This window comes from Eretmochelys imbricata, chromosome 2, assembly GCF_965152235.1.
Source record: "Eretmochelys imbricata isolate rEreImb1 chromosome 2, rEreImb1.hap1, whole genome shotgun sequence".
Classification (NCBI taxonomy): domain Eukaryota; kingdom Metazoa; phylum Chordata; order Testudines; family Cheloniidae; genus Eretmochelys; species Eretmochelys imbricata.
Genome location: NC_135573.1, coordinates 189,275,191 through 189,299,058, shown reverse-complemented (window position 1 = coordinate 189,299,058; position 23,868 = coordinate 189,275,191). Strand labels below are relative to the sequence as shown.

General features: G+C 41.1%; 1 protein-coding gene across 3 annotated transcripts in view; it reads right to left on the bottom strand.

Moving 5' to 3' along the window:
- Positions 1-23,868, bottom strand: part of SACM1L (SAC1 like phosphatidylinositide phosphatase) — a 63,331-nt gene that overhangs the window by 27,606 nt on the left and 11,857 nt on the right. For 2 of the 3 annotated variants that reach the window (XM_077811136.1, XM_077811137.1), the window contains exons 2-4: positions 7,569-7,666; positions 4,697-4,771; positions 1,671-1,798 (exon numbers count right to left, since the gene is read on the bottom strand). In XM_077811136.1, the coding sequence (XP_077667262.1) occupies positions 1,671-1,798; positions 4,697-4,771; positions 7,569-7,666 (301 nt within the window). Of the gene's footprint in view, positions 1-1,670; positions 1,799-3,342; positions 3,403-4,696; positions 4,772-7,568; positions 7,667-23,868 lie in introns of those variants that run through there. The other variant, XM_077811138.1, reaches the window with a different exon arrangement.

Sequence of the window (23,868 nt, the reverse complement as noted above, 5' to 3'; positions counted from 1 at the left end):
GCTAAAGTTCAGAAGGGCTAGTGGGAAGACAGATTGGGGCATGGATTTAGAAGTTTGTGGGGTGACAGCATTGAGCCAGGGGCTGAATGGGAGGGGGGCTGCAGGGCCACCTGGGTTGGGGAGGTAGATGTGCCTCATTGAATGGGAGAGGCTTGGGGTCAGCCAGGGTCTGCATGGGGGAGACTCCCCAACTCCCTAACATACCCCCCCAAAAAAACCTCCCCCTACCTACCCCCCCGCCCCAAAAAACCTGTTCCAGACTTCTCCCACCCACACCCAACAACCCTCCAGGTTCACTCTCAGGCTCCTTCCCTCTCCTTCAGCTCCCCGTTAGCCCTGAGCCCCCCAAGCCTTTGCACTGCTTCTGAGGGGTGCAGGAAATACGTTACTGTATTGTAGTTTAAATGAATTACTCAAAGTTCTGTACTCATATGCCTAGAAAGGAATCAGTCAAAATTTTTTTCCCTGAATCTAGAGAGAGAGAGAGTTACAGACATACTTGCTGACAGGTATTTTTAAATAAATTACCAGAATAATTGCAACTGGCATCACTGTGTTATTTTGACAAATATACAATGTGCAGAATTTTGTAGAATTTTAAAACACTGTGTGAATAATTTTTAGGCACAGAATTCCCCCAGGAGTAAATAATGGAGATTAGACTGATACCAAGTGCTTCCCAACCACAGAGGAAAAAACTGTTGTGCCCCAAAGAGTGTACAGTCAAAAAAAATAAGACAAGTGAGACGTGGGGGGAAAGGATACAACATTCTGGCAAGGTGATCCCAGTGACAGGCACATGTCTTGGTTGCAAGTTTGCCTTATTTTATTTTTAAATAGATACTAAATTCACCTCCCATCCCACCATTCAACCCCCGTATCTTTGTTCCAAAGCAATCCCCAGTTTCAGTTCCAATGAACTTACACCCTTTCATTCCTCCCAATATTCAACCCCTTCCCTCCATGTAAACAGAAATGATCAGTCAGTGATAAGTTAAGTGAGATAAACAGTTGGATGACTTAGTCAACTAGTTTCTTGTAGGTTTCATGGAAGTAGTAAAGGATTTGACATGGAGAAGGTAGTGGTTTTGTGGACCAGCTCAGGGAGGACATGCCATACCTAGGAGACAGTGTGGAAGAAAACACAGTTGGCTGTGAAAGAACTGGACAAAGAGGGTCTTAATGGGCACTGTGGGAAGAAAGAAGGGGTGCAGTTTTGGGAGACATAAGAGACATGGGTTTGAAATTGATGCAGTGAGAGATGGGACCTAATGAAGGATGATTTGGTCAGAACAATAAGAAAGGCCATCTTAGAAACTGGAGGGAGGGGACTGTGAAATTTGTGTCAGGAAGGCCAGTGACACAGTGGTTGCACAATGGAGTTCGTTTGGGAATTTGGAATCCATAGATTTTCTCTAATTTACACTGATATAAGCAAGAACATACACATGCTTATAACATTATAAATAAATCAAAACAGATGGACTACAATGCCATCAACATTTTAAAAGAAATTGCACAACTGCTGTAACAGTCTACAAACTATGCTTTGATCACAGGAGACCTACATTTGAAGAGGTTTTTTTTAATTTCGCTAAAGATGATAAGCCATCAGAAAACTGCTAATCAGTTGTGGCTTATTTATTTTTCTTCTACCAGTCTACTCCTACCTGAATATCAGTTAAGTGCAGCATGGTCTTTTTGTAGGAGAGGATGTCAAAATCAGTTGCTTTCCAGACTGCATGATTGAAACATTCACCTACTTTTTTCTTTTTTGTTATTACAATGAGATAGTTCCCTGCAAAATAAAAAATGTAGAAGTCAACGGTAGTTAGCTATAACGTGGTTCAAGAAAACAAGGATAGCAAGCACAAGGCTATATATGAAAAAAAATGCATGAAGGGGAAAGAGGGAGACAAATTCCTGGAGGTTCCCCTCCTCAAGAGTTTCCTCTATATCCCTCCATTGGAAGGAGGTTGCTCCACTCCACAGTCTAAAACCCACAAATGAATTAACTTTCCTGCAGATTCCCCATGGAGTTGGGTAGGAATAGAGCACACCTTTCCAAGCACCCACCACTCCATCCGCACATGCAGATCTGAAGCACGCTTCAGGGTCTTGAGGAATGGGGAGAGAGTGTAGCGGGGTGGCCGACCCCAACTGCAGATCCAAGTACAGACATTCCTCTCCACACTCAGATCTTTTAGGGTGGGGATGCAGATAACTGACTGAGCCCATAGTTTGGAGAATGCAGAATCCATCAGCAATATGTACAATGACAGCGTGCGGTAGTATTCAACAACTGAGATCCATCTTAGAAGTCTTACAGAAGGTCACAGATATGCTATTTTATCCTAAAACATAGTTGACCTAAAGCCTCCAATATCTATTAAATGGGGTGTCGGGGGGCAATTTGCATTAATATAGAAAAATCAATCAATCAGAAGAACTGCACATATAACAGTGCAGCCCCTCATTATAGCAATTTGTTAGCTTGCCTCCACCTTGGAAAATACAATGTAGTCTTACCTTCCATTGAACAAAATTACTCCTATGGAACTTATTTACGGCTGGAAAATTGTGCATTTCAATGTACAACTGACTGTGGTTTTCAGATGCAAATATAACCAAGACAGATTTTTTAAAATCTTGGATTGATCAAAATTATGAATAAGCTATTTAACAAGAATGAAATGCTATGAAATCTCACACCTACTACTATGAAGTATGAGTCAGTGAATGCCAATAAGAAAAACCAACAACCATGGCTTTATAAATTGTGCACAGTGTTTGTGTTCCATTAAATTTACTAACTCCCATTTATAGCACAACACACCCTGTAGTGCTTTAATTTTCTGGAGAAGTAGTTACAGTTCAGTGGGTATTTAATCCACCCAGTTGCATAAAACTGATATGTACACTTCTCCATCTACAGTTTTAGTTACTAGTTTTGCGCATTTGATTTCATCCAGAAGGATGCAAATGATTCAGATCCAAAACTCGATTCTTCTTAATTTACAACTATTCAAATTCAGAACTTGCTCACATAATAGTGCTTGTAAGACAACCCTCAAATATTTGTCCCGCAGATATATTGATCTCACAAGCAATGTTGCACAAGTAGTAGAAAAAAATATACACCATATTGACTTGAACTCAGCTTAAGTGAAATGTAAAATGTCTACAGTAGAAGAGGATAGTAAGGACATAATGTTTGTTTTATAAAAGCTCAAAGTTATTAAGTCAGGCGAAGATTTTTCTTTTCTTCTAAACTTTTAAATAAATACAACATTAATTCTTGTGAAAGGTCGTGGACTGACAATTGTAAAACACAAGTTTTACCTCTTGATAAATATAGATCATGGTCAGTGAAAGGAGGTTTACATTAACACTGCCTCACAGCTGTGAATAGAAGAAAAGAAGGTAATTCAATCTCAATATTCATTTCTGATCTCTAATTAGGTTGCTTTCACCCTTATTGATACCTGTCCACCAGAAACTGGTCTGAGATTTTTCAGATAGGCCACTCAAAATGTTACACTGCCTGGGACAGAATTCAGTCAGTGATCCTGAAGTGAAAGGCAGCGTACTATTACCAATCCACTACACCATTCTCTCTCAATCCTCTTCGGGATAATTCAGTTTTAAAAACAAACAGGGACCCTTAGATACACCAAAATACATATACTGTAGACTGTGGTACAGTTATTTATTACATTTGTCTTACTTTGGGATAGACATGTTTAAATCTTGTTTTGGTCTACTAAGTTTGATAATCTCAACCTAGTCAAGTTCATAGTTTGTTTGGAAAAATTGGCACTCTGCTCTAGAAAAGGGCTTTGCACAGAATGATTAAGGTGCACAGACAGACAATCTATGTAGAGCACATACACACCTTATTACACTCGTTTCCAGACTATTGCTATTAATCTAACTTTCATCAGAATCAAATTCACTGAAATAAGAAAAACACTTAACTTTCATTGGAAAAGTTGGCCTCATACCTGTGACTCAAAGTTTACTTGTATCAGTGATTATTTCCATCAGCTTCAGAGTACACTATGACATACGTTTTATAGAACAACTTGTTCTTACCCTGCACTATTTAATATAACATTAGGAAGTTTTGTTCCAATTTGTCTTCTTCCTTTTGTTAACTGTTGACATTTCCTCTACATTTGGGAAGAGGTTTGAACACAGCCATTGATTAAACAACTAAATTACAAACTGATCTCACATCAGGTCATTCCCAAATATATTTTTTTGTATACCAACACTATTGACTTGAAAGCAAGCCTCACCAAAAAGTGTTATAGCAAATCCAGTGATGAGGGTGAAAGCAAAGGGGGGTGGGGGGAGGAAGAGGAGGAGAATTAAACTTTTTATAGGTTCTGTAGAAATAGATTTAAAAAGTAAGTTGACAGAATGGTCAATTAACTCCTTTTCTACATTTGGATACTTAAAATTCATAAGACATCTTCCCTTCCTTTCATTTTTAAGCATCTTTAGTTAGCTCACAGATGACGTGTCATACTATAGCAACTTTTAAGAAATGATGAAAAAAGTGATTTTCTCCAACAAACTAATTCCAGATTTCCTTTATACATGAACCACACTCTCTCCCGGCTTTTAGGTTTCTCTAGTAATATATTTTCACCTACATTCTTTCACCAGTATACCATTTTGTTTTCCTTACCTGCCACCAGACGGATTGTTCCCAAAATACCATATATAGACCTTGTAACAGCTGAAGGGGGAACATCTTTCTTAACTGAAAAGCAGAAAAACAAGATGTCAAACTACATCTGTTTCATGATTATATCCCATGTAACTTTATTAAATTAGATTTGATCATGAAGTTTCAACCATGTCGCTAATGAGTCACCATAGTGAGAGGCAATGGATTAGAGAGTTTGAAAACCTGCTGGGAAAGAATTTAAAATTAGGAAATGAAAGTTTTCTATTTTGTTTAATCAACAAGAATCATTCTAACTGAAGAAATTCAGGCTCATTTACAGGACAGGCTAGCTGGGTAGCTCAGCAGCAGCACACTGTCCTGCCAGCAGCAAGGAGTTTCCTGTTTTGAACCAAACTCCGGGTGTCAAGGCCCCAAGACCAGCCTTAGCCACAACACCTGGCCTCCCCACTTCTGAGCATTCCTCCACCATCTCAGTCCAATTCCACACTGAGCAACAGGGCCAGACAAGCAGTCTGAATTGTGTTTTCTAACTTGTAAGGCCAGCTCTTCAAGGCAAAGACTACTAAGAGCTGTACAGCTGTGATAAAGAATATAGGAAATGGATGGATATGTGGATGCAACTTGCAAAAGTGCTTCAGTATTGTACTTTTATCATCCACAGATTTAGGGGTCATTGTGAGGACCATTAACACCAAGTTTTAAACCAAGCTTAAGTCACAGCTAAGTGCCCCAACAGAGTCTGAAGAATGGAAAAAGATGGGACTATATTATGCATTGAGTTACATGCCAATGAAATGATAAAGTAGCTGCTGGGACAACAACATACCTTGGCTTGAAGAGTTTATATGTTAATGAAACATCAGTATTAGGAAAAGATGGCAGACAACAGAAACCTGGGAAGAGTAATCCTTACAGCTCTGAAGGAGTAAATTGCTATTCCAGTACTATAATATTTCAGTAGCGCTCTAATCTTATACAAAAATACTGTAAGATTTACAGTCCAAATTTAGTTGGAAAAGAGGTTTTAATTTAATTTTCTCAGGAGAGAAAGGAGATATAGAGATTCTAATATGAAGGGAAAGTATTGTAGCAGCTCCTCTCAGTAAGACAGCATGTGAGTTCACTTTTAACATCCTATTTTCTGAAGTTCATAGCTCAGCATTAAATGGTTTGTTTCAAGCTGTAATTTAGTATCAGGCCTTCACCTGGGAAACAACTTGTTTGTTTATTAAAACCACACAAATTTGCAAAAATAAAAATGTTAAGTTATGGCCATAGCACAGAACTATCAAACAATTCAAATTGTAGCCTTTTAATAGCCTCAGGAAAAAGCTAAGAATAAAAATCACCAAGTAGAAATAAGAGTGAGATATGTTGGCCAAGTTCATAGATTCCAAAGCAAGAAGGGACCACTGTGATCATCTAGTCTGACCTCCTGTATAACACAGGCCATAGAATTTCCCCAAAATAATTCCTAGAGCAGATCTTCTACAAAAACATCCAATCTTGATTTAAAAGTTACCAATTTATACTTGGTAAATCGTTCAAATCGTTAATTGTCCTCACTGTCAAAAATGTACACCTTATTTCCAGTCTGAGTTTGTCTAGCTTCAACTTGCAGCCATTGTATCGTGTTATACATTTCTCTGCTGCACTGATGAGCCCATTATTAAATATTTATTCCTTGGGTAGATACTTGTGGACTGTACTCAAGTCACCCCTTAACCTTCTCCTTGTTAAGCTAAATAAATTGAGCTCTTGGAAGTTATGGGAGCACATCTGCACGACATTCATCACTCCTGTGCTTGAGTCCAGACTGTGGCATCAGTCCTAATTAGCATGAATAAGTCAACATTTCAAACTGACGCGGTCGTACAGTTATCAAAAAATAAAATGGTGAGTGGGAGCCCCAAATCAGTTGTTATGAATAAGGCTATGATTTAGTCAGAGGAGGTGACGGCAGTCAAGGATTTTGTGACTTTACCGGACCTCGGTGACTTCTTCCACTTCAGCTGTCAGCAGCTGAAGCTGGGGCTGGAGACAGGACTCTGCGCCCCTGCCCCGCAACGGGGGCTGGATGGCTGGAACCAAGACCCTGCAGCCCCAGCCCCGCAGCTTCTGCCAGGGGCCGCGTGCCCCAGCCCCGCAGTGTCCAAGGGCCGTGCTGGGGCATGGTGGGGGCTGCAGTTGGGACCGCGCACCTCTATCCTGCAGCTATGGCCAGCACCAGAGCGGGGGCGCTGCGTCCCGCTGCAGCCGGGACTGTGCCACTCACCATGGCTGGGGGCTTGACCTGTCGGTCCCTCCCTCCCCATCATGAGACTCCATTCCTCCCCCCTACTTGGCCCTGCCTCGTTATTTTTAGTAAAGTCACGGACAGGTCATGGGCTCTGTGAATTTTTGTTTATTGCCCGTGACCCGTCTGTGACTTTTACTAAAAATAACCATGACAAAAATCTTAGCCTTAGTTATGCACCATATATTTTCACCGCACGTTTTTAATACACACAGCTACATAACTGCAAAGAACCTTAAAACTATCTTCCAATAAAAATTACATGTTGATCTACAGAAATAAATATCAACGAATACTTTAAAATGTTAATTTTACTGAAAATAATCAAAATGCTGTGGCACACTTTGGATTTCTGCTACTGCAAATTAATATCCAGTCCACAAAGGAGACAAAAAAACTCAACATCATGAGTGAGGTGAAGAGAGACTTACGATACCACAAAAATTAATGTGGATATTCAGTAAGCTATCCAAAGAACCAGGACATTCAGCTTTGAAGTAGTATTTAGATTGCTCATTGCACTTTGTCACTGTACTTTTTAATCGACTGGCCTAGTGCTGGTGAGAAGCATACCTGTAAGAGTGACCTCTGTGGAGACTCTGTCAATGGCAAGAACATCATTTGCTCCATCATCACAAGCTTCCACGTAAAACTTCTCTGGTGTTATGTGCCTTTAAAAGAAATTAAAAGCTATGAGTAAAATAAACCAGACTTGCCATACAAGTTCCATATTTAATTATAAACAGCTGGGAAGCCAGTTATGGCTTTTTCCTAATTGAACAAATTTTAAACAACTGTTGACTGGAAAACAGCTGTACACCACTCATTTATTTTGTAGAGCACTAACTGGAAATATAAACCTGAGAGTTTTAATGGCTGAATGCAAAATTCCTTGCTTATCACCATGGAAATAATCCTGTACCACTCTACTGTAAGTGAAAAATATGAAAGTTTCTTGCTGAATGTTTCCTTAAATAAGCTTTAATTTAAAAAAGGAAAGAATTAAAATGTGTTTCATTTCATAAGTTTATATGGGCTACGTACAAAGTCTTAGGAACCTGATAGAGTTTAAGTTATGGCAAACAAAACTACCATTTTACTAAACAATTATTAATACAGTAACAATTAATGTACCACATAAGTGCACATTTAGCAGATTTCAGATTGAGGGAGTGGAAGACTGACACATTAAAGCTCATCTTCCACTAAGACAGTGGTTCCCAAACTGGGGTTGGCAGAACATTACAGGGGATTCGCCAGAAAAATTTCACGAATGGCGGCCAGAGGACCCTGGGCGTTGGCAGCAGCAGGTGGGACCCGGTTGCAGGGCAGATAGCCCGAGCCCCAGGGAGAGCAGGTCAGGACAGTTGGGGCTGGCAGCCCGAGCCCTGCCCCCGTGAGCGGGGGAGCCGGCAGCCCAAACCCCAGTGCTCTGCGCAGGGCTGGCAGCCCGAGCCCCAGGGAGAGCGGGGCCGGGCAATTGGGGCTGGCAGCCCGAGCACCGGCAGTCAGCGAGACCTACAGCCCAAGTTCAGTGGAGTTCAGTTGACCGGGGAAGTCAACGGGGTTCAGCAGCAGGAGCCCCACAGAGTGCGGAGGAAATTTAAACTTAAATCCCTGGAAATATTCATTTTTAGGAGGGGGTTCACGAGATTTCACCATTTAGTGAAAGGGGTTTGCGGGCTGTTAAAGTTCGGGAACCACTGCACTAAGAGAAAGCTTTCTGGAAGATGCCTGTAAAAATCCACAAAAAAACCTAATTTATATCATAATTATAACCCAAAACAGCAGAAGGCAATTCCAGCAAGAGTACATTACACCAGACATACTTTAAGACTGGCACTTCCAGGCTGCCAGCAAGATCTCTGCTTCTGGTGACATATGTCCATAATATCCAAAGCATTATACAAACAAACAATCTGAACACCTGTCATCCTTTTCTTTAGGTAAATCCTTTGTAGAATATAGGCATTTTTAAGACTAGTAGTTTAAAAGAAACAAAGACAACCAAATGCCTAAAACAGAACATGGCTATTGAGGCTGACTATCCAAAGCCATATTCCAACTGGATAGGTGAGGACATCATAGCTGTACACCAGTGCCAGTGGTACACTGGAAAGGAGAATCCCTCATCTCTTATATTAACTGGATAAAGACATGGGGAATTATTTTTACTAACCTTTCTCCCTCATTCCCTTCTTGAAGGATTGTTTCTATTACACAGCTTTGTCTAGTCAAATTTTAAATGCCTCATGTGATAGTGAAAGTCCAGTCATTTCTTGGGAGACTCTTTCACAGGCTAATCATTAGGATCTTTCCCCAATTTTACCCCCTCCAATTAAATCTTGTTTTTCTTAATGTTATTGCTATATTGACATTACACCTCAGGGCTCTAAATTAATTTCCAAAACAAGAGGTAAAGAAGATGGCTTCTTTAACCCCTAGATAAAGAGTATTAAAATGCCCCTTGGAAACTTCATAGCTTTCTCTCTGATTTAGTTTCCTGGTTCTAATTTTTCTAATAATCTCAGAATGGACAATATTTCTACCACACGTAAGGCTATTTTTTAAAGAAACACCATCAACTTGAAAAATGTATTCACTACTGTTAAAATGGAAAATTAACAAATTTTCTTCATCCTCTAGACTGTAAACTCTTTTAGGGCCAGGGATAATCTCTCTGTTGTGTGCACGTGCAGTTTAGCACAATGAGCCCCTATACCAGATGTGAGCAAATTACAACCTGGAGGCCACATCCGGCCCTCCAGACATTTTAATCTGGCCCTCAAGCTCCCGCCAGGGAGTGGGGTCGGGGGCTTGCCCCACTCCACATGGCTCCTGGAAGCAGCGGCACATCCCCACTCCAGCTCCTACGTGTAGGGGCATCCAGGGGGCTCCGCATGCTGTCCCCACCCCAAGCACCGGCCCCACAGCTCCCATTGGCTGTGGTTCCTGGCCAATGAGAGCTGCAGGGGCAGCGCTGCCTGGCAGTGCCTCCATGCAGGAGCCAGAGAGGGGACATGTCGCTGTTTCTGGGAGCTACTTGAGGTAAGCACTACCCAGAGCCTGCCCCCCTGTCCCTCTCCTGTGTACTAACCTCCTGCCCCAGACCTGATCTCCCTCCCATGCTCTGAAACCCTCAGTCCCAGCCCAGAGCATCCTCCTGCACCCCCAACCTCTCATCCTCAGCCCCACTTGAGAGCCCACACCCCCAGCCAGAGCCCTAGCACTCTCTTGCACGCCAACCCCATGAGCATTCATGGCCCACCATACAATTTCCATACCCAGATGTCGCCCTCGGGCCAAAAAGTTTGCCCACCCCTGCCCTAAACCCTCATAAGGATCTCCAAGGCCTACCATAATAACTAAATTTCCTTAACACCATACTTTGTGCATTTGACAGCATTTTAGCTTAGTATATTTCACTGTATATTACACCCTTCCTCGTTCCCTTCAAGAGGGTTTCATCCCTAATACCAGCAGCAGCAGAGTTTAAACTGAACAAGTAGAACACAACTGTGGGCAGACAGAAAGGGGAAGATATGGGTGGCAGCATGTTTGGTAGCGTTGATCTCAGGTCATCTCGAAAGAAAAAAATAGGGGAGCAGAAAAACCCTTATTTTTTAAAAAAAATAGAATACTTTTTAGAGATGCAAGCCAGGACACTAAGGAGTTCTATTTGGAAACTAGATTTCTAAAAAATTAACTTTAAAAAAATAATAATCAAGATTATAGCACTCCTTTAAGAGAAAATGGCATTTATTTTACTTAGCACAACATTCTGAAGTTTTACACAATTGACCTATGAGGAAAGACATAGCCAAATATATAAGTCATGGCTAAGCAACAACGAAGAAGGAAGAGGTTAAATTTTAAGTCTAGTAATATTTAAAAGGATGTAGATCCCGATGAAGGAAAAATACAGGGTGAAAAAAGGTGGTTAAAAAAAAAAGTGAGGAAATTAAGAAAAAAAAAAATAGTATAACGTGAAAAGCTTTCTGAGCATGTTCTGTATCAACCTGTGGAACTGTCTCCCAAATAATGCGATGGAAGCCTCATTTTTCACGGCCCTCAAAACTAAAATTGACGATACACTAACATGCAATGGAATCCTGTGCTGGCAGAGTAATGGACTCTCTAGATGACTTAATTAGGAGTCTTCCATCTATAATTTCTATGACCAATATTTAAACACTCTGGCTTGCACAGTATCCATAGCATGGACATAGCTTTATGTCATGTCAAATATCTTTTCAGCTATTTGGCCACTGGCAGTGCAAGGCTCAGAAATTAAAAACTCTAGTTAGACCCTTATTTTCAAATACTTATTAATAGCTTGTGGGGTGACAAGTGTTCATTTATAATGTGAGCTTTTGGCTTACTGAACTCAGCAAGATGGTTAAATCTTTCCTTTAAAAGCAGTTTAAATTATTCTAAGAATATTGTATCAACTGCAAAGTGCTAATAATGATAATGTATAAAGTACTTCTAAATCACACACAAAAGCTACATTAAAAGATTAAGGTTACAAAATTGAGAGTTAGGAAATGAAATGCCAAAATTAAAAATTGCCTGTGCAATCTTAACTCAGCCCTCTTGCACTAGTTATAGAACGCACTATTCCCCTCACCAATTCTCTGCCCAGCTCTTAATCCTCTAGCAAAGCCATTCACTGCCTTCAAGTCCCAGTCTCCTTACCTAGGCACTACTAGTCTCCACCTAAACTTGAGTCACTGTTCTCTCCCCCGCCCCCATTAGCCTCCAATCCGAGTTTCCACACACTGCACAGCTTTGTTCCAATGTACTCTCTCTGCCCCTCATTCAAATAGCTCTTGTCCCCCCTGCATTAGAGTCAGACAACTTCCTCCTCCCTGGGCTCAGAGGGGGCTGGAGATGCAGTCACAGAGCACAGGAGAGAGTCCAGAGCTGCTATTGCAGGGAAAGCTGACACTCCAGTCAGAGCTTAGCAGTTCAGTGCTGATGAAATCTTTGGGGAATTTGCTGCTAAAAATCTAAGAACTCTGATTTTTTAAAGTTGTGTAACTTGGCCAAATTTAGACAGATTTTCATAGGACAACAAAAGGCACATCTCTGACAAAAAGACCAAAATTTCAGGCCACTGCTCCAAAGCATGAGGATGCTAGCTAGCACTTCAGAAAAAAAAAGTCACCAGAATTTAATACTGGAAAAACAATGTATTTTCTCCCTAACATCATTCTCAGAAACTTCTGAACTGTTTCGGCTGAAATTTTCTAAAATCAGCCTCAGGCAGAATGGTTACAAACTGACAAAAAAGTTATAAGCTGTTGAAAATATGGTCTTACATGAAAGTGTCTGACAACCTTAATAGGCAGTGCATCTAGTCCCACCTATAATTAAAATGAAAGAGCATTCAAAAATTGAGACAGAATTGTGCATTCCATCCTCTGAAGGAACAGCATTCTTGTATATCTAGCCCACAAAGCTAGCCTGCTTGCTTGTATATCTTTTCTTATGGGTTGGATATTGTTGGTTTTATTATAATAGATTTATTCTAGAGTATTTTGGCTGTAATGTAAGTAACCTGAAGGCCACGTCCTGTTGACCTAAAGCAAGTTAGCATACATACATTCGGGACCTTTAGCCTAGGTAAGTGATAATGACCTAAAGCATAAAGTATATAACTACTAGCTCAGTCTCGCATCTGATGTTTATATAAAATATAATGTTTGTGACCTTTAGCATAGGTAAGTGAGGATGCATTAACTCAAGTTGGCATAGATAGGGGACTAGCTAAATTCATGCCCTCCATCAACTTAAAGAACTTGGAAATAACCAGTTAGGCCAGAAACATCAGATGCGAGACTGAGCTAGTAGTTATTACTATGTATGAATAGGTCACTAAGACATATGAATGTGCCAGCCTATAGAGTAAGTGCGCCCTGATATTTTGAGGGTGAGGAAGTTATGTTTGGACATGGAAAGAGGCACATAGTGCTCAGGCTCTATAAAGAGGGGCAACCCACCGTTTTAGTTGGTATTTTAATTCTTAAATGGTTAGTTCTTAAGCTAATTGAATCAAACTTTAAGTTAGCTTCTGTAGTTTTTCTTTAGCTTTTTACCACCCTAGCTTCTTCTAAGTTCTTCACCTCCCACTTGAGAATTGAGGAACCTGGACCTTTGGACTCTCTTGGGATGCCAGAGGCGAGGCTGGTCCTTTGTCTCTTACCACCAGGTTATCAAGGAAGGGTGAGAGTATGTTAATCTAGAAAACTTTATAGTATATAATACCATATGTACCTCTAAAACAATATTATTGCCTTTGTAATTCTGATTATTTTTCCATTTGATTGCTATTCCATTTATCTCAATACAAGTCTTTAAGGCTGTATTTTGTTCTCAGTGTAATGTCCTTGCCATACATCCTGAGGATCCTTGAAAACTGTGTAACCTGATTCTGAGACAAAAACCTTGTCTTCTGATCAGATTAATTGGCAAGCCTATATAAACAATAATATTAACCTCCTAAAATCAGGCAACATATTAAAATCAGTATTATGACACATGATGTTTATCACATGCACATAAAAAAAGTACTGCTCATGCTCACTTTAATGTGAGCAAGAATGAAATATATCAGCCACCGTGGAGATGAGGGGGATTATTCACCATAGTCGCGGATGAAAGTTATTTGGCTGTGCTTATACTAAAAACAATTGGAGCAGTGTTGAAAATCCATCAGATCCGGATTCTATTTGTAATGCAAAAATATGAAAAGAAATAGATTTTCCAGAAAATAAGATTCAGAACTTCTGACTAACTTTCACATTCAAACCAAACTCAACTTTACTATGATCTTCATATTTTTTATTTGTATCTGAAAATGCTACATAGCCATGCTCAGTTACCCCATCTGATTAGCAGACTGCATCAAGAAGTTGTTAACAAGACATTGACATCAGTGTAGCTCAACAGAAGAAATATGTCCAACAGTCTTGACTTCAACTAAATGAGCGACATCAAACCAATGTTACAATCTCTGCTACTCAACAGTTTAAAAAAAAAAAAAAAAAGTGAGACGAGCACACACACCCACCCACACACACACCCACACCCACCCACAAAAGCATGGAGACTAAAAATCAGATAATGCTTTCAACAGTTCTGGCTTAAAGAACACCAAGAAGAAAATACAAGGGAACCATCACCAAAATCAAGCCCTTTGGTTTGTTTCTTCAATTCAGACACTACCATGGCTATGAAATAGTTGAGAGCTGGAATTTCACTGTGGGTAGTGACATGTAAATGAATACAGTATTAACATAGGAAAAAAATTAAAAATGGCTCAACTCACATTAAAATCTCCCTCACTCCCAAAAAGAAATGAAGACCTCACTCCCACACACAAAATATACTTACTTGAAGTGTTTACTAAATAGCTGAGAGACTTTTATAGTATAACTTGTAGAATCCATATTTTTCAGGTATTTAGTATGTACCAGGAGGCTATAAATCATATTTTAAATTCAAACTGTTTTTGCATATGTGTACTATGAAGAAAGTAGTATGTCTGTGCAAATGGCAGTTAAAAATGGGACAATTCTGCTCGACAGCTTTCCAAAATATCTTTAGAGAATACGTACATATTTTGGAACTAAATGCCAGATACAGAAGTTTAAAAAAAGCCACATGTGTAATAAGGATTCCTTCCCTTCCTGAGTGCAACTCAGCTTTATCACAGTTTTCTATATTTTAAGAATCTCAGTTGATGATAAAGGATTTCTTCAGAAATATTCATTAAAAGTAGTACATTTTGGTTATCAAATACTCATTTGTTTTCTCTATTCATGGAATAAGTTGCTCAGAGCATCATTTTTCTGTTTTTAGAAGTTTTGGCAGCTTTTGCTGCTTCTATTAATAGCTTTAAAAGGAAACAGCAGTGAACTTAAATTTAAGAATTCTCTACTTACATGACTAAGCGTCCAGATCAAGTTCTAATACAATAAAACCCAAGAAAGGTGAAATGTGATTCAGGTACTGCAGCTTATGTATGTGAGTATTAGCTTGATTAAAATTGAGAAATTAGGTGCAAGATTTTCTCATTTGTAGTTTGAATATTTGCTTTATACAAGTTCAGAGGAGCCCACAGGTGAGACAATGATATCCCTTAGGCATGAATTTATGTATATCCTAGTATAGAGGATAGGAAAGAAGTTGGTAAAGTATAGGTGGAAGCTAGTAAGGAATAGCCAGTCAAACAAAATAGAGTCCCATTTAAAACATAATAATGAAGGCAAAAAACTGAATATTGACAAAATATGTAAGTAGTTATATACAAATTATAGAAGTCTAAAAATACTAAGACGGGTGACCTAGAGTGTCCGGCATTACGTGAATGTATTGATATAAGAGGCAGAGAAACACAGTGGAATGAAGATAATCAATGGGACATGATAATACCAGGGTATAAATGTATAGAAATTATAGAGTAGGTCACACTGGTAGGGAGTGACATTATATGCTAAAAGAAAGTACGGAGTCAAATAAGGTAAAATCTTACATGAAACGAACTATACCATAGGATCTCTATGGATAGAAATTCTATGCCTGAATAAAAAGAGTATAGCAATAGGAATATACTATCAACCACCTAAACAGGATGGTGACAGTGACTGTGAAACACTAAGAGAGGTTAGACAGACTACTAAAGCAGAAAGTGCAATAATAATGGATTATTTTAGCTATCCTCATATTGACAGGGTGTGATGCAGAGATAAAACTGCTAGCCACCATAAATGACTGCTTCTTGGAGCAGCTAGTCCTGGAACCCCCAAAGGGACAGGTAATTCTTGACTTAGTCCTAAGTGGAGCACAGGATCTGGTCCAAGAGGTAACTATAGCTGAACCACTCAGTAACAGTGACTATAATGTAATTCGTTTAACATCCTTATAGGGGGAAATACAAGCCAGACACAGACACAGAGGGAACATGTCACTTTAAAAAGGGGAACTTCAAAAAACAAATGATGCTCATTGAATGGAAATTGAAAGGAACTGTCACAATGGTAAATGCTTGAAACTGCAAGGGGGCTACTTAAAAACACCATAATAGAGGTTCAGACTAAATGTATACCGCAAATCACAGAAAACAATGAGAGGACCAAAAGAATGCCACCATGGCTAAACAGCAGAGTAATTGAGGTCATTAGAGGCAAGAAGGCATCCTTTAAGATTTGGAAGTCAAATCCTAGCAAGGATTAACAGGAAGGTGCACAGACTCTGACAGGTTAAGTGTAGAAGTATAATAACGCAGGTCAAGAAAGAATTTGAGAAGCAACTTACTAAGTATGAAAAGACTAATGGTAAGAATCTTTTTAAGTGCAGCAGAAGTCTGCCAGACAGGCAATGGGGCCACTAAAAGATAAAGGTGCTAAAGGATCACACAAGGCCATTGCAGAAAAGCTAAAGAACTCACTGTAATGGTCTTCACTGCAGAGGCTGTGGGGAAGATACCCACGTCAGAGCTATCCTTTTTGGGTGACAAATCTGAAGTACTGTCCCACACTGATGCATAAATAGAAGAGGTTTTGAACAAATTATTAAATTAAATAGAAATAAGTCACCACGACCAGATGGTATTCACTTAAATTCTGTAGGAATTCATATATGATATTGTAGAACTACTATCTGTAGCATATAACCTACCACTGAAACAAGCCTCTGTCTTAGGTGACTGGAAGGAGGCTAATGTAACACCATTTATAAAAAAGGAATCAAGAGGAGATCCTGGCAATCACAGATTTGAGAGTCTAACTTTAACAGTGGGCAACTATAGTCAAGAACAGAATTAAGACACATAGATAAACATGATTTCCTGGAGAACAGTTAACATGGCTTTTATGAACGCAAGTCATGCTTCACTAATCTTATCCGAATTATTTGAGGGTGTCAATATGCATGCGGATAAGGGTGATCCAGTTAAAATAAAAAGAAAAGGAGTACTTGTGGCACCTTAGAGACTAACCAATTTATTTATTTATTTTTGCAGCAGACTTATTTATTTGCAGCAGACTTCTGCTGCAGTTTCCACGGTATGCATCTGATGAAGTGAGCTGTAGCTCACGAAAGCTCATGCTCAAATAAATTGGTTAGTCTCTAAGGTGCCACAAGTACTCCTTTTCTTTTTGCGAATACAGACTAACACGGCTGTTACTCTGAAACCAGTTAAAATACTGTACTTGGATTTTCAGATAGCCATTGTGGAGGCCTCTCATCAAATGCTCTTAAGCAAAGTAAAGAGTCACAAGATAACAGGGAAGTCCTCTCATGAATCAGTAACAGGTTAAGAGACAGGAAACAAAGAGTAGGAATAAAATGGTCAGCTTTCATAATGCTCTCTCCATTTGTAAACAGCAAGATCCCCCAAGGATCTGTACTGGGACCCGTGCTGTTCAACATATTCATTAATCATCTGAAAAAGGGACTGAAGAGTGAAGTGGTGTAGTCTGCAGATGGCATCTTGAATAATTTTGTAAGTCCAAAGATAACTGCAAAGAGTTACAGAGGGATCTAGCAAGGGATGTGAAAGGTAACAAGAAAGGTTTCTACAGGTATGTTAGCAACAAAAAGGTCAGGGAAAGCGTGGGACCCTCACTGAATGGGGGAGGCAACATAGCCCTGGTCTACACTAGGACTTTAGGTGGAATTTAGCAGTGTTAAATCGATGTAAACCTGCACCCGTCCACATGATGAAGCCCTTTATTTCGACTTAAAGGGCTCTTAAAATCGATTTCCTTACTCCACCCGACAAGTGGATTAGTGCTTAAATCGGCCTTGCCGGGTCAAATTTGGGGTACTGTGGACACAATTTGATGGTATTGGCCTCCGGGAGCTATCCCAGAGTGCTCCATTGTGATTGCTCTGGACAGCACTCTCAACTCAGATGCACGATTGTCTGCTGTTGCTCTGATGCAGGGAGGGGCGACTGACGACATGGCTTACAGGGAGTTAAAATCAACAAAGGGGGTGGCTTTACATCAAGGAGTATTTCAGGCAGGACTTCACAGAGGGTTCCAATAAGAAATGGTGCACCTAAGTTATTGTTCTTATTGGAACAAGCAGGTTGGTCTGGCCTCTGATTGATACATGGCTAGATTTACCTCGCTGCACCTTCTCTGTGAGTGACTGCAGTGTGACCTAGAGGAACGAGTCTCCTAGACGGGGGGTGGGGTGGGAGAGGTTGCAAATGAGTACAAAACAAATCTGGTCTATTTCTTGTTTTGATACTCTCCATCTATCTTTTACATCTTTGGCTGGCAGCAGACAGTGCAGAAGGACTGCATGCCATCCACATCTCATGGCTGCTCAGCAGAAGATGGTACAAGAGGACTGCTAGCAATCTGTATCGCCTGCCTGCTCACCATAAGATGGTTCCATAGGACTGACTGCAGGACTAAAGAGAATGACCTGATCAAGTCACTCCAAATTTATTCCCTGCGCCTATGTCTGCCCAGGCGCTCCTGATCGACTTCACAGAGGCGACCAGGAGCACCTCGGACATGACGATGATGGCTACCAGTCCTACTGTACCGTCTGCTGTCACAAGGGAATGGGTTGCTGCTGCTGTGTAGCAATGCAGTACCACATCTGCCAGCACCCAGGAGACATACGGTGACGGTGAGCTGAGTGGGTTCCATGCTTGCCGTGGTATGGCGTCTGCACGGGTAACCCAGGAAAAAAGGCACAAAACGATTGTCTGCCCTTTCTTTCACGGAGAGAGGGAGGGAAGGGGGGCCTGACGACATGTACCCAGAACCACCCGCAACAATGTTTTAGCCCCATCAGGCATTGGGATCTCAATCCAGAATTCCAATGGGCAGCGGAGACTGCGGGAACTGTGGGATAGCTACCCACAGTGCAACACTCTGGAAGTCGACGCTTGCCTCGGTACTGTGGAAGCGCTCCGCTGAGTTAATGCACTTAATGCACTTAGAGCATTTTCTGTGGGGACACATACACTCGAATATATAACACCGATTTCTAAAAACCCGACTTCTATAAATTCGACCTAATTTCATAGTGTAGACATACCCATAGTGACAGATGATGTGGAAAAAGCTGAAGTACTCAATGCCTTTTTTGCCTCTGTCTTCACAGACAAGGTCAGCTCCCAGACTGCTGCACTGGGGGGAGGAGGTGAGCAGCCATCAGTGATGAAAGAACAGGTTAAGGACTATTTAGAAAAGCTGGAAGTGCACAAGTCCCTGGGTCCAGATCTAATGCATCCAAGGGTGCTGAGGGAGTTGTCTGATGTGATTGGCCATTATCTTTGAAAATTTGTGGCGACCGGGGGAGGTCCCGGATGATTGGAAAAAGGCAAATATAGTGCCCATATTTTAAAAAGGGAAGAAAGAGAACCTGGGGAACTACAGACCGGTCAGCCTCACTTCAGTCCCCAGCAAAATCATGGAGCAGGTCCTCAAAGAACCCATTTTGAAGCACTTGGAGGAGAGGAAGGTGATCAGGAACAGTCAACAAGGATTCACCAAGGGCAAGTCATGCCTGACCAACCTGATTGCCTTCTAGGATGAGATAACTGGCTCTGTGGATATGGGGAAAGCAGTGGATGAGATATATCTTGATTTTAGCAAAGCTTTTTATACGGTCTCCCAGAGTATTCTTGCCAGCAAGTTAAAGAAGTATGGATTGGATGAATGGACTATAAGGTGGTTAGAAAGCAAGCTAGATTGTCGGGCTCAATGGGTAGTGATCAACAGCTCGATGTCTAGTTGGCAGCCAGTATCATGCGGAGTACCCCAGGGGTCGGTTTTGTTCAACATCTTTATCAGCGATGGGATTAACTGCACCCTCAGCAAGTTCACAGAAGACACTAAGCTAAGACACTAAGGGGGAGAGGTAGATATGCTGGAGGGTAGGGATAGGGTCAGAGTGACCTAGACAAATTGGAGGATTGGGCCAAAAGAAATCTGATGAGGTTCAACAAGGACAAGTGAAGTGTCCTGCACTTAGGAAGGAAGAATCCCATTCACCACTACAGGCTGGGGATCGATTGGCTAAGCAGCAGTTCTGCAGAAAAGGACCCGGGGACTACAGTGGACGAGAAGCTGGATATGAGTCAGCAGTGTGCTCTTGTTGCCAAGAAGGCCAACAGCATATTGGGCTGTATTAGTAGGAGCATTGCCAGCAGATCGAGGGAAGTAATTATTCCTCTCTACACAGCACGGTGAGGCCACACCTGGAGTATTGCATCCACTTTTGGTTCCCTCACTACAGAAGAAATGTGGACAAATTGGAGAGAGTCCAGCGGAGGGCAATGAAAATGATTAGGTGGCTGGGGCACATGATTTACAAGGAGAGGCTGAGGGAACTGGGGTTATTTAGTCTGCAGAAGAGAAAAGTGAGGGGGGGATTTGATAGCAAACTTCAACTACCTGAAGGGGGGTTCCAAAGAGGATGGAGCTAGGCTGTTCTCAGTGGTGGCAGACATCAGAACAAGAAGCAATGGTCTCAAGTTGCAGTGGGGGAGGTCTAGGTTGGATATTAGGAAACACTATTTCACTAGGAGGGTGGTGAAGCACTGGAATGGGTTACCTAGGGCAGTGGTGGAATGTCCATCCTTAGAGGTTTTAATGGCTTGGCTTCACAAAGCCTTAGTTGGGATGATTTTGTTGGTGTTGGTCCTGCTTTGGGCAGGGGATTGGACTAGATCTCCTGAGATCTCTCCCAACCCCTAATATTCTATGATCTTACAAAACTGGGTGACTCTGCAGAAAAAATGACAGATGAAATTCAACACTGATAAATACAAAGTAATGCATATTGGAAAAAAATAATCCCAACTACACATATGGTTGTAGGGAGATGGTGGAACCTCCTTCTGTCATCACCATACAGCTAAGGGTAGCCTAAAATTCCTCCTTACCTGTAAGGGGTTAAGAAGCTCAAATAACCTGGTTGGCACCTGACCAAAAGGACCAATGGGGAAAGAAGATACTTACAAATCTTGGGCGGGGGGGAAGGCTTTGTTGTGAGTGTTCTCTTGGGAAGCAAAGAAGCATCACATCAGAAAACTCCTTCTCCTATAAACCATCCTGAAAGTCTCTCATCTTACAAAAATTGTAAGTAAAAGCCAGGCAAGGTGTGTTAGATTATCTTTTGTTCTGCTTGTGAATTTTTCCTTTGCTGGAGGGAGGTTTATTCTGTTTTTTGTAACTTTGAAACTAAGCCTAAAGGAAGTTCTGCTGGTTTTTGAATCTTTTGTTACCCTGTATAGTTATTTTCCATCCTGATTTTACAGAGGTGATTTTTATCTTTTTTTTTTTTTTAAATAAAATCCTTCTTTTAAGAACCTGACTGATTTCTCTATTGTCCTAAGACCCAGGGGTTTGGGTCTGTGATCACTTTGTAACCAATTGGTTAGGATATTATTCTCAAGCCTCCCCAGGAAAGGGGGTGTAAGGGCTTGGGGGGATATTTTGGGGGAATAGGAACTCTAAGTGGTCCTTTCCCTGATTCTTTGTTCAATCACTTGGTGATGGCAGCGTACCCTCCAAGGGCAAAAAAATTTGTGCCTTGGGGAAGTTTTAATCTAAGCTGGTAGAAATAAGCTTAGGGGTCTTTCATGCGGGTCTCCACATCTGTACCCTAGAGTTCAGAGTGGGGAGGGAACCCTGACACCTTCCTTTGAGGTTTTTAAGGTCAGGCTTGACAAAGCCCTGGCTGCGATGATTTAGTTGGGGATTGGTCCCGCTTTGAGCAGGGGGTTGGACTAGATGACCTCTTGAGATCCCTTCCAACCTGATATTCTATGATAATGATGAGTGCTAACAGCTAACTTAGAACCCAAGAAAGATCTTGGAGTCACTGTGCATAGTTCTCTAAAAACCTATCCTGAAAGACGATCCCTCACTCTCACAGATCTTGGGAGACAGACCAGTCCTCGCTTACAGACAGCCCCCCAACCTGAAGGAAATACTCACCAGCAACCACACACCACACAACAAAAACACTAACCCAGGAACCTATCCTTGCAAAAAGTCTGATGCCAACTCTGTCCACATATCTATTCAAAGTGACACCATCATAGGACTTAATCACATCAGCCACAATATCAGAGGCTCGTTCACCTGCACATCTACCAATGTGATATATGCCATCATGTGCCAGCAATGTCCCTCTGCCATGTACACTGGCCAAACCAGACAGTCTCTATGCAAAAGAATAAATGGACACAGATCTGACATCAGGAATCATAACATTCAAAAACCAGTAGGAGAACACTTCAGCCTCTCTGGTCACTCAGTAACAGACTTAAAGGTGGCAATTTTGCAACAGAAAAGCTTCAAAAACAGACTCCAAGGAGAAACTGCTGAACTTGAATTGATTTGCAAACTAGATACCATTAACTCAGGCTTGAATAGAGACTGAGAGTGGCTGGGTCATTACACTAATTGAATCTATTTCCCCATGTTAAGCATCCTCACACCTCTTACCAACTGTCTGAAATGGGCCATCTTGATTATCACTACAAAAGTTTTTTTCTCCTGCTGATAATAGCTCATCTTAATTAATTAGCCTCTTAGAGTTGGTCTGGCAACTTCCACCTTTTCATATTTTCTGTATGTATATATATCCTCTTACTATATGTTCCATTCTATGCATCTGATGAAGTAGGCTGTAGCCCAGGAAAGCTTATGCTCAAATAAATTTGTTAGTCTCTAAGGTGCCACAAGTACTCCTGTTCTTTTTGCGGATACAGACTAACATGGCTGCTTCTCTGAAACCTGTCACCACGAATACTGTATTCAGTTCTGTTGGCCCCATCTCAAAAGGATATCATAGAATCATAGAATATCAGGGTTGGAAGGGACCTCAAGAGGTCATCTAGTCCAACCCCCTGCTCAAAGCAGGACCAATCCCCAATTTTTGCCCCAGATCCCTAAATGGCCCCACGAAGTTATTACATGGAGGGTCACAAGCTGTCAGCCTCCACCCCAAATCTCGCTTTGCCTCCAGCATTTAACACGGTGTTAAATATATTAAAAAGTGCTTTTCATTTATAAGGGGGGGAGGGGTCACACTCAGAGGCTTGCTATCTGAAAGGGGTCACCAGTACAAAAGTTTCAGAACCACTGATACAGAGGAACTGGAAAGGCAACAGAGATAATCATGAGTATGGTATGTCTTCAATATAAAGAAAGACAAAAAAGATTAGGCCTGTTCATCTTAGAGGGGAAAAAAGATGATGAAGGGGGAAATGTGATAGAGATCTATAAAATCATGAATGGTCTGGAAAGAGTGAATAGAGAAGTGTTATTTATTTACCCTTTCTCTCTCTCACACACACACACACACACAAAATACAAAAACCAGGGATCACTCAATAAAATTAACAGACAGCACATTTAACACAAATAAGAGGAAGTACTTTTTCCACACTGCACACAATTAACCTGTGGGATGTTGTGATGGCCAAAAGTATAAATTAGGTTAAAAAACAAAACAAAAAAAAACCACTAGATAAGGGAATAGCTCCGTCAACGGCTATTAGCCAAGATGGTCAGGGATGCAACCCCATGCTCAGATGACCCTAAACCTCTGACTACCAGAAGCCGGGGAGGGAATACAGGGGTGGAACATTCCAACTGTACTGTTCTGTACACTCCCACAAAGCTCGGGTACAGGCCACTGTTGGAGACAGGATAAAGAGCCAGATGAACCATTTGTCTGACCCAGTATGGCAGTTCTTCCATTCTATGTAATTTCACATGCTGAGTTTGAGGGTGGTAATGTGCATTATGGGGGGGGGGGGGAGGGGGCGAACAGTTACACATGGTGTTTTAATTATGTTGATTTTACTGAAAAAAAGAGTATT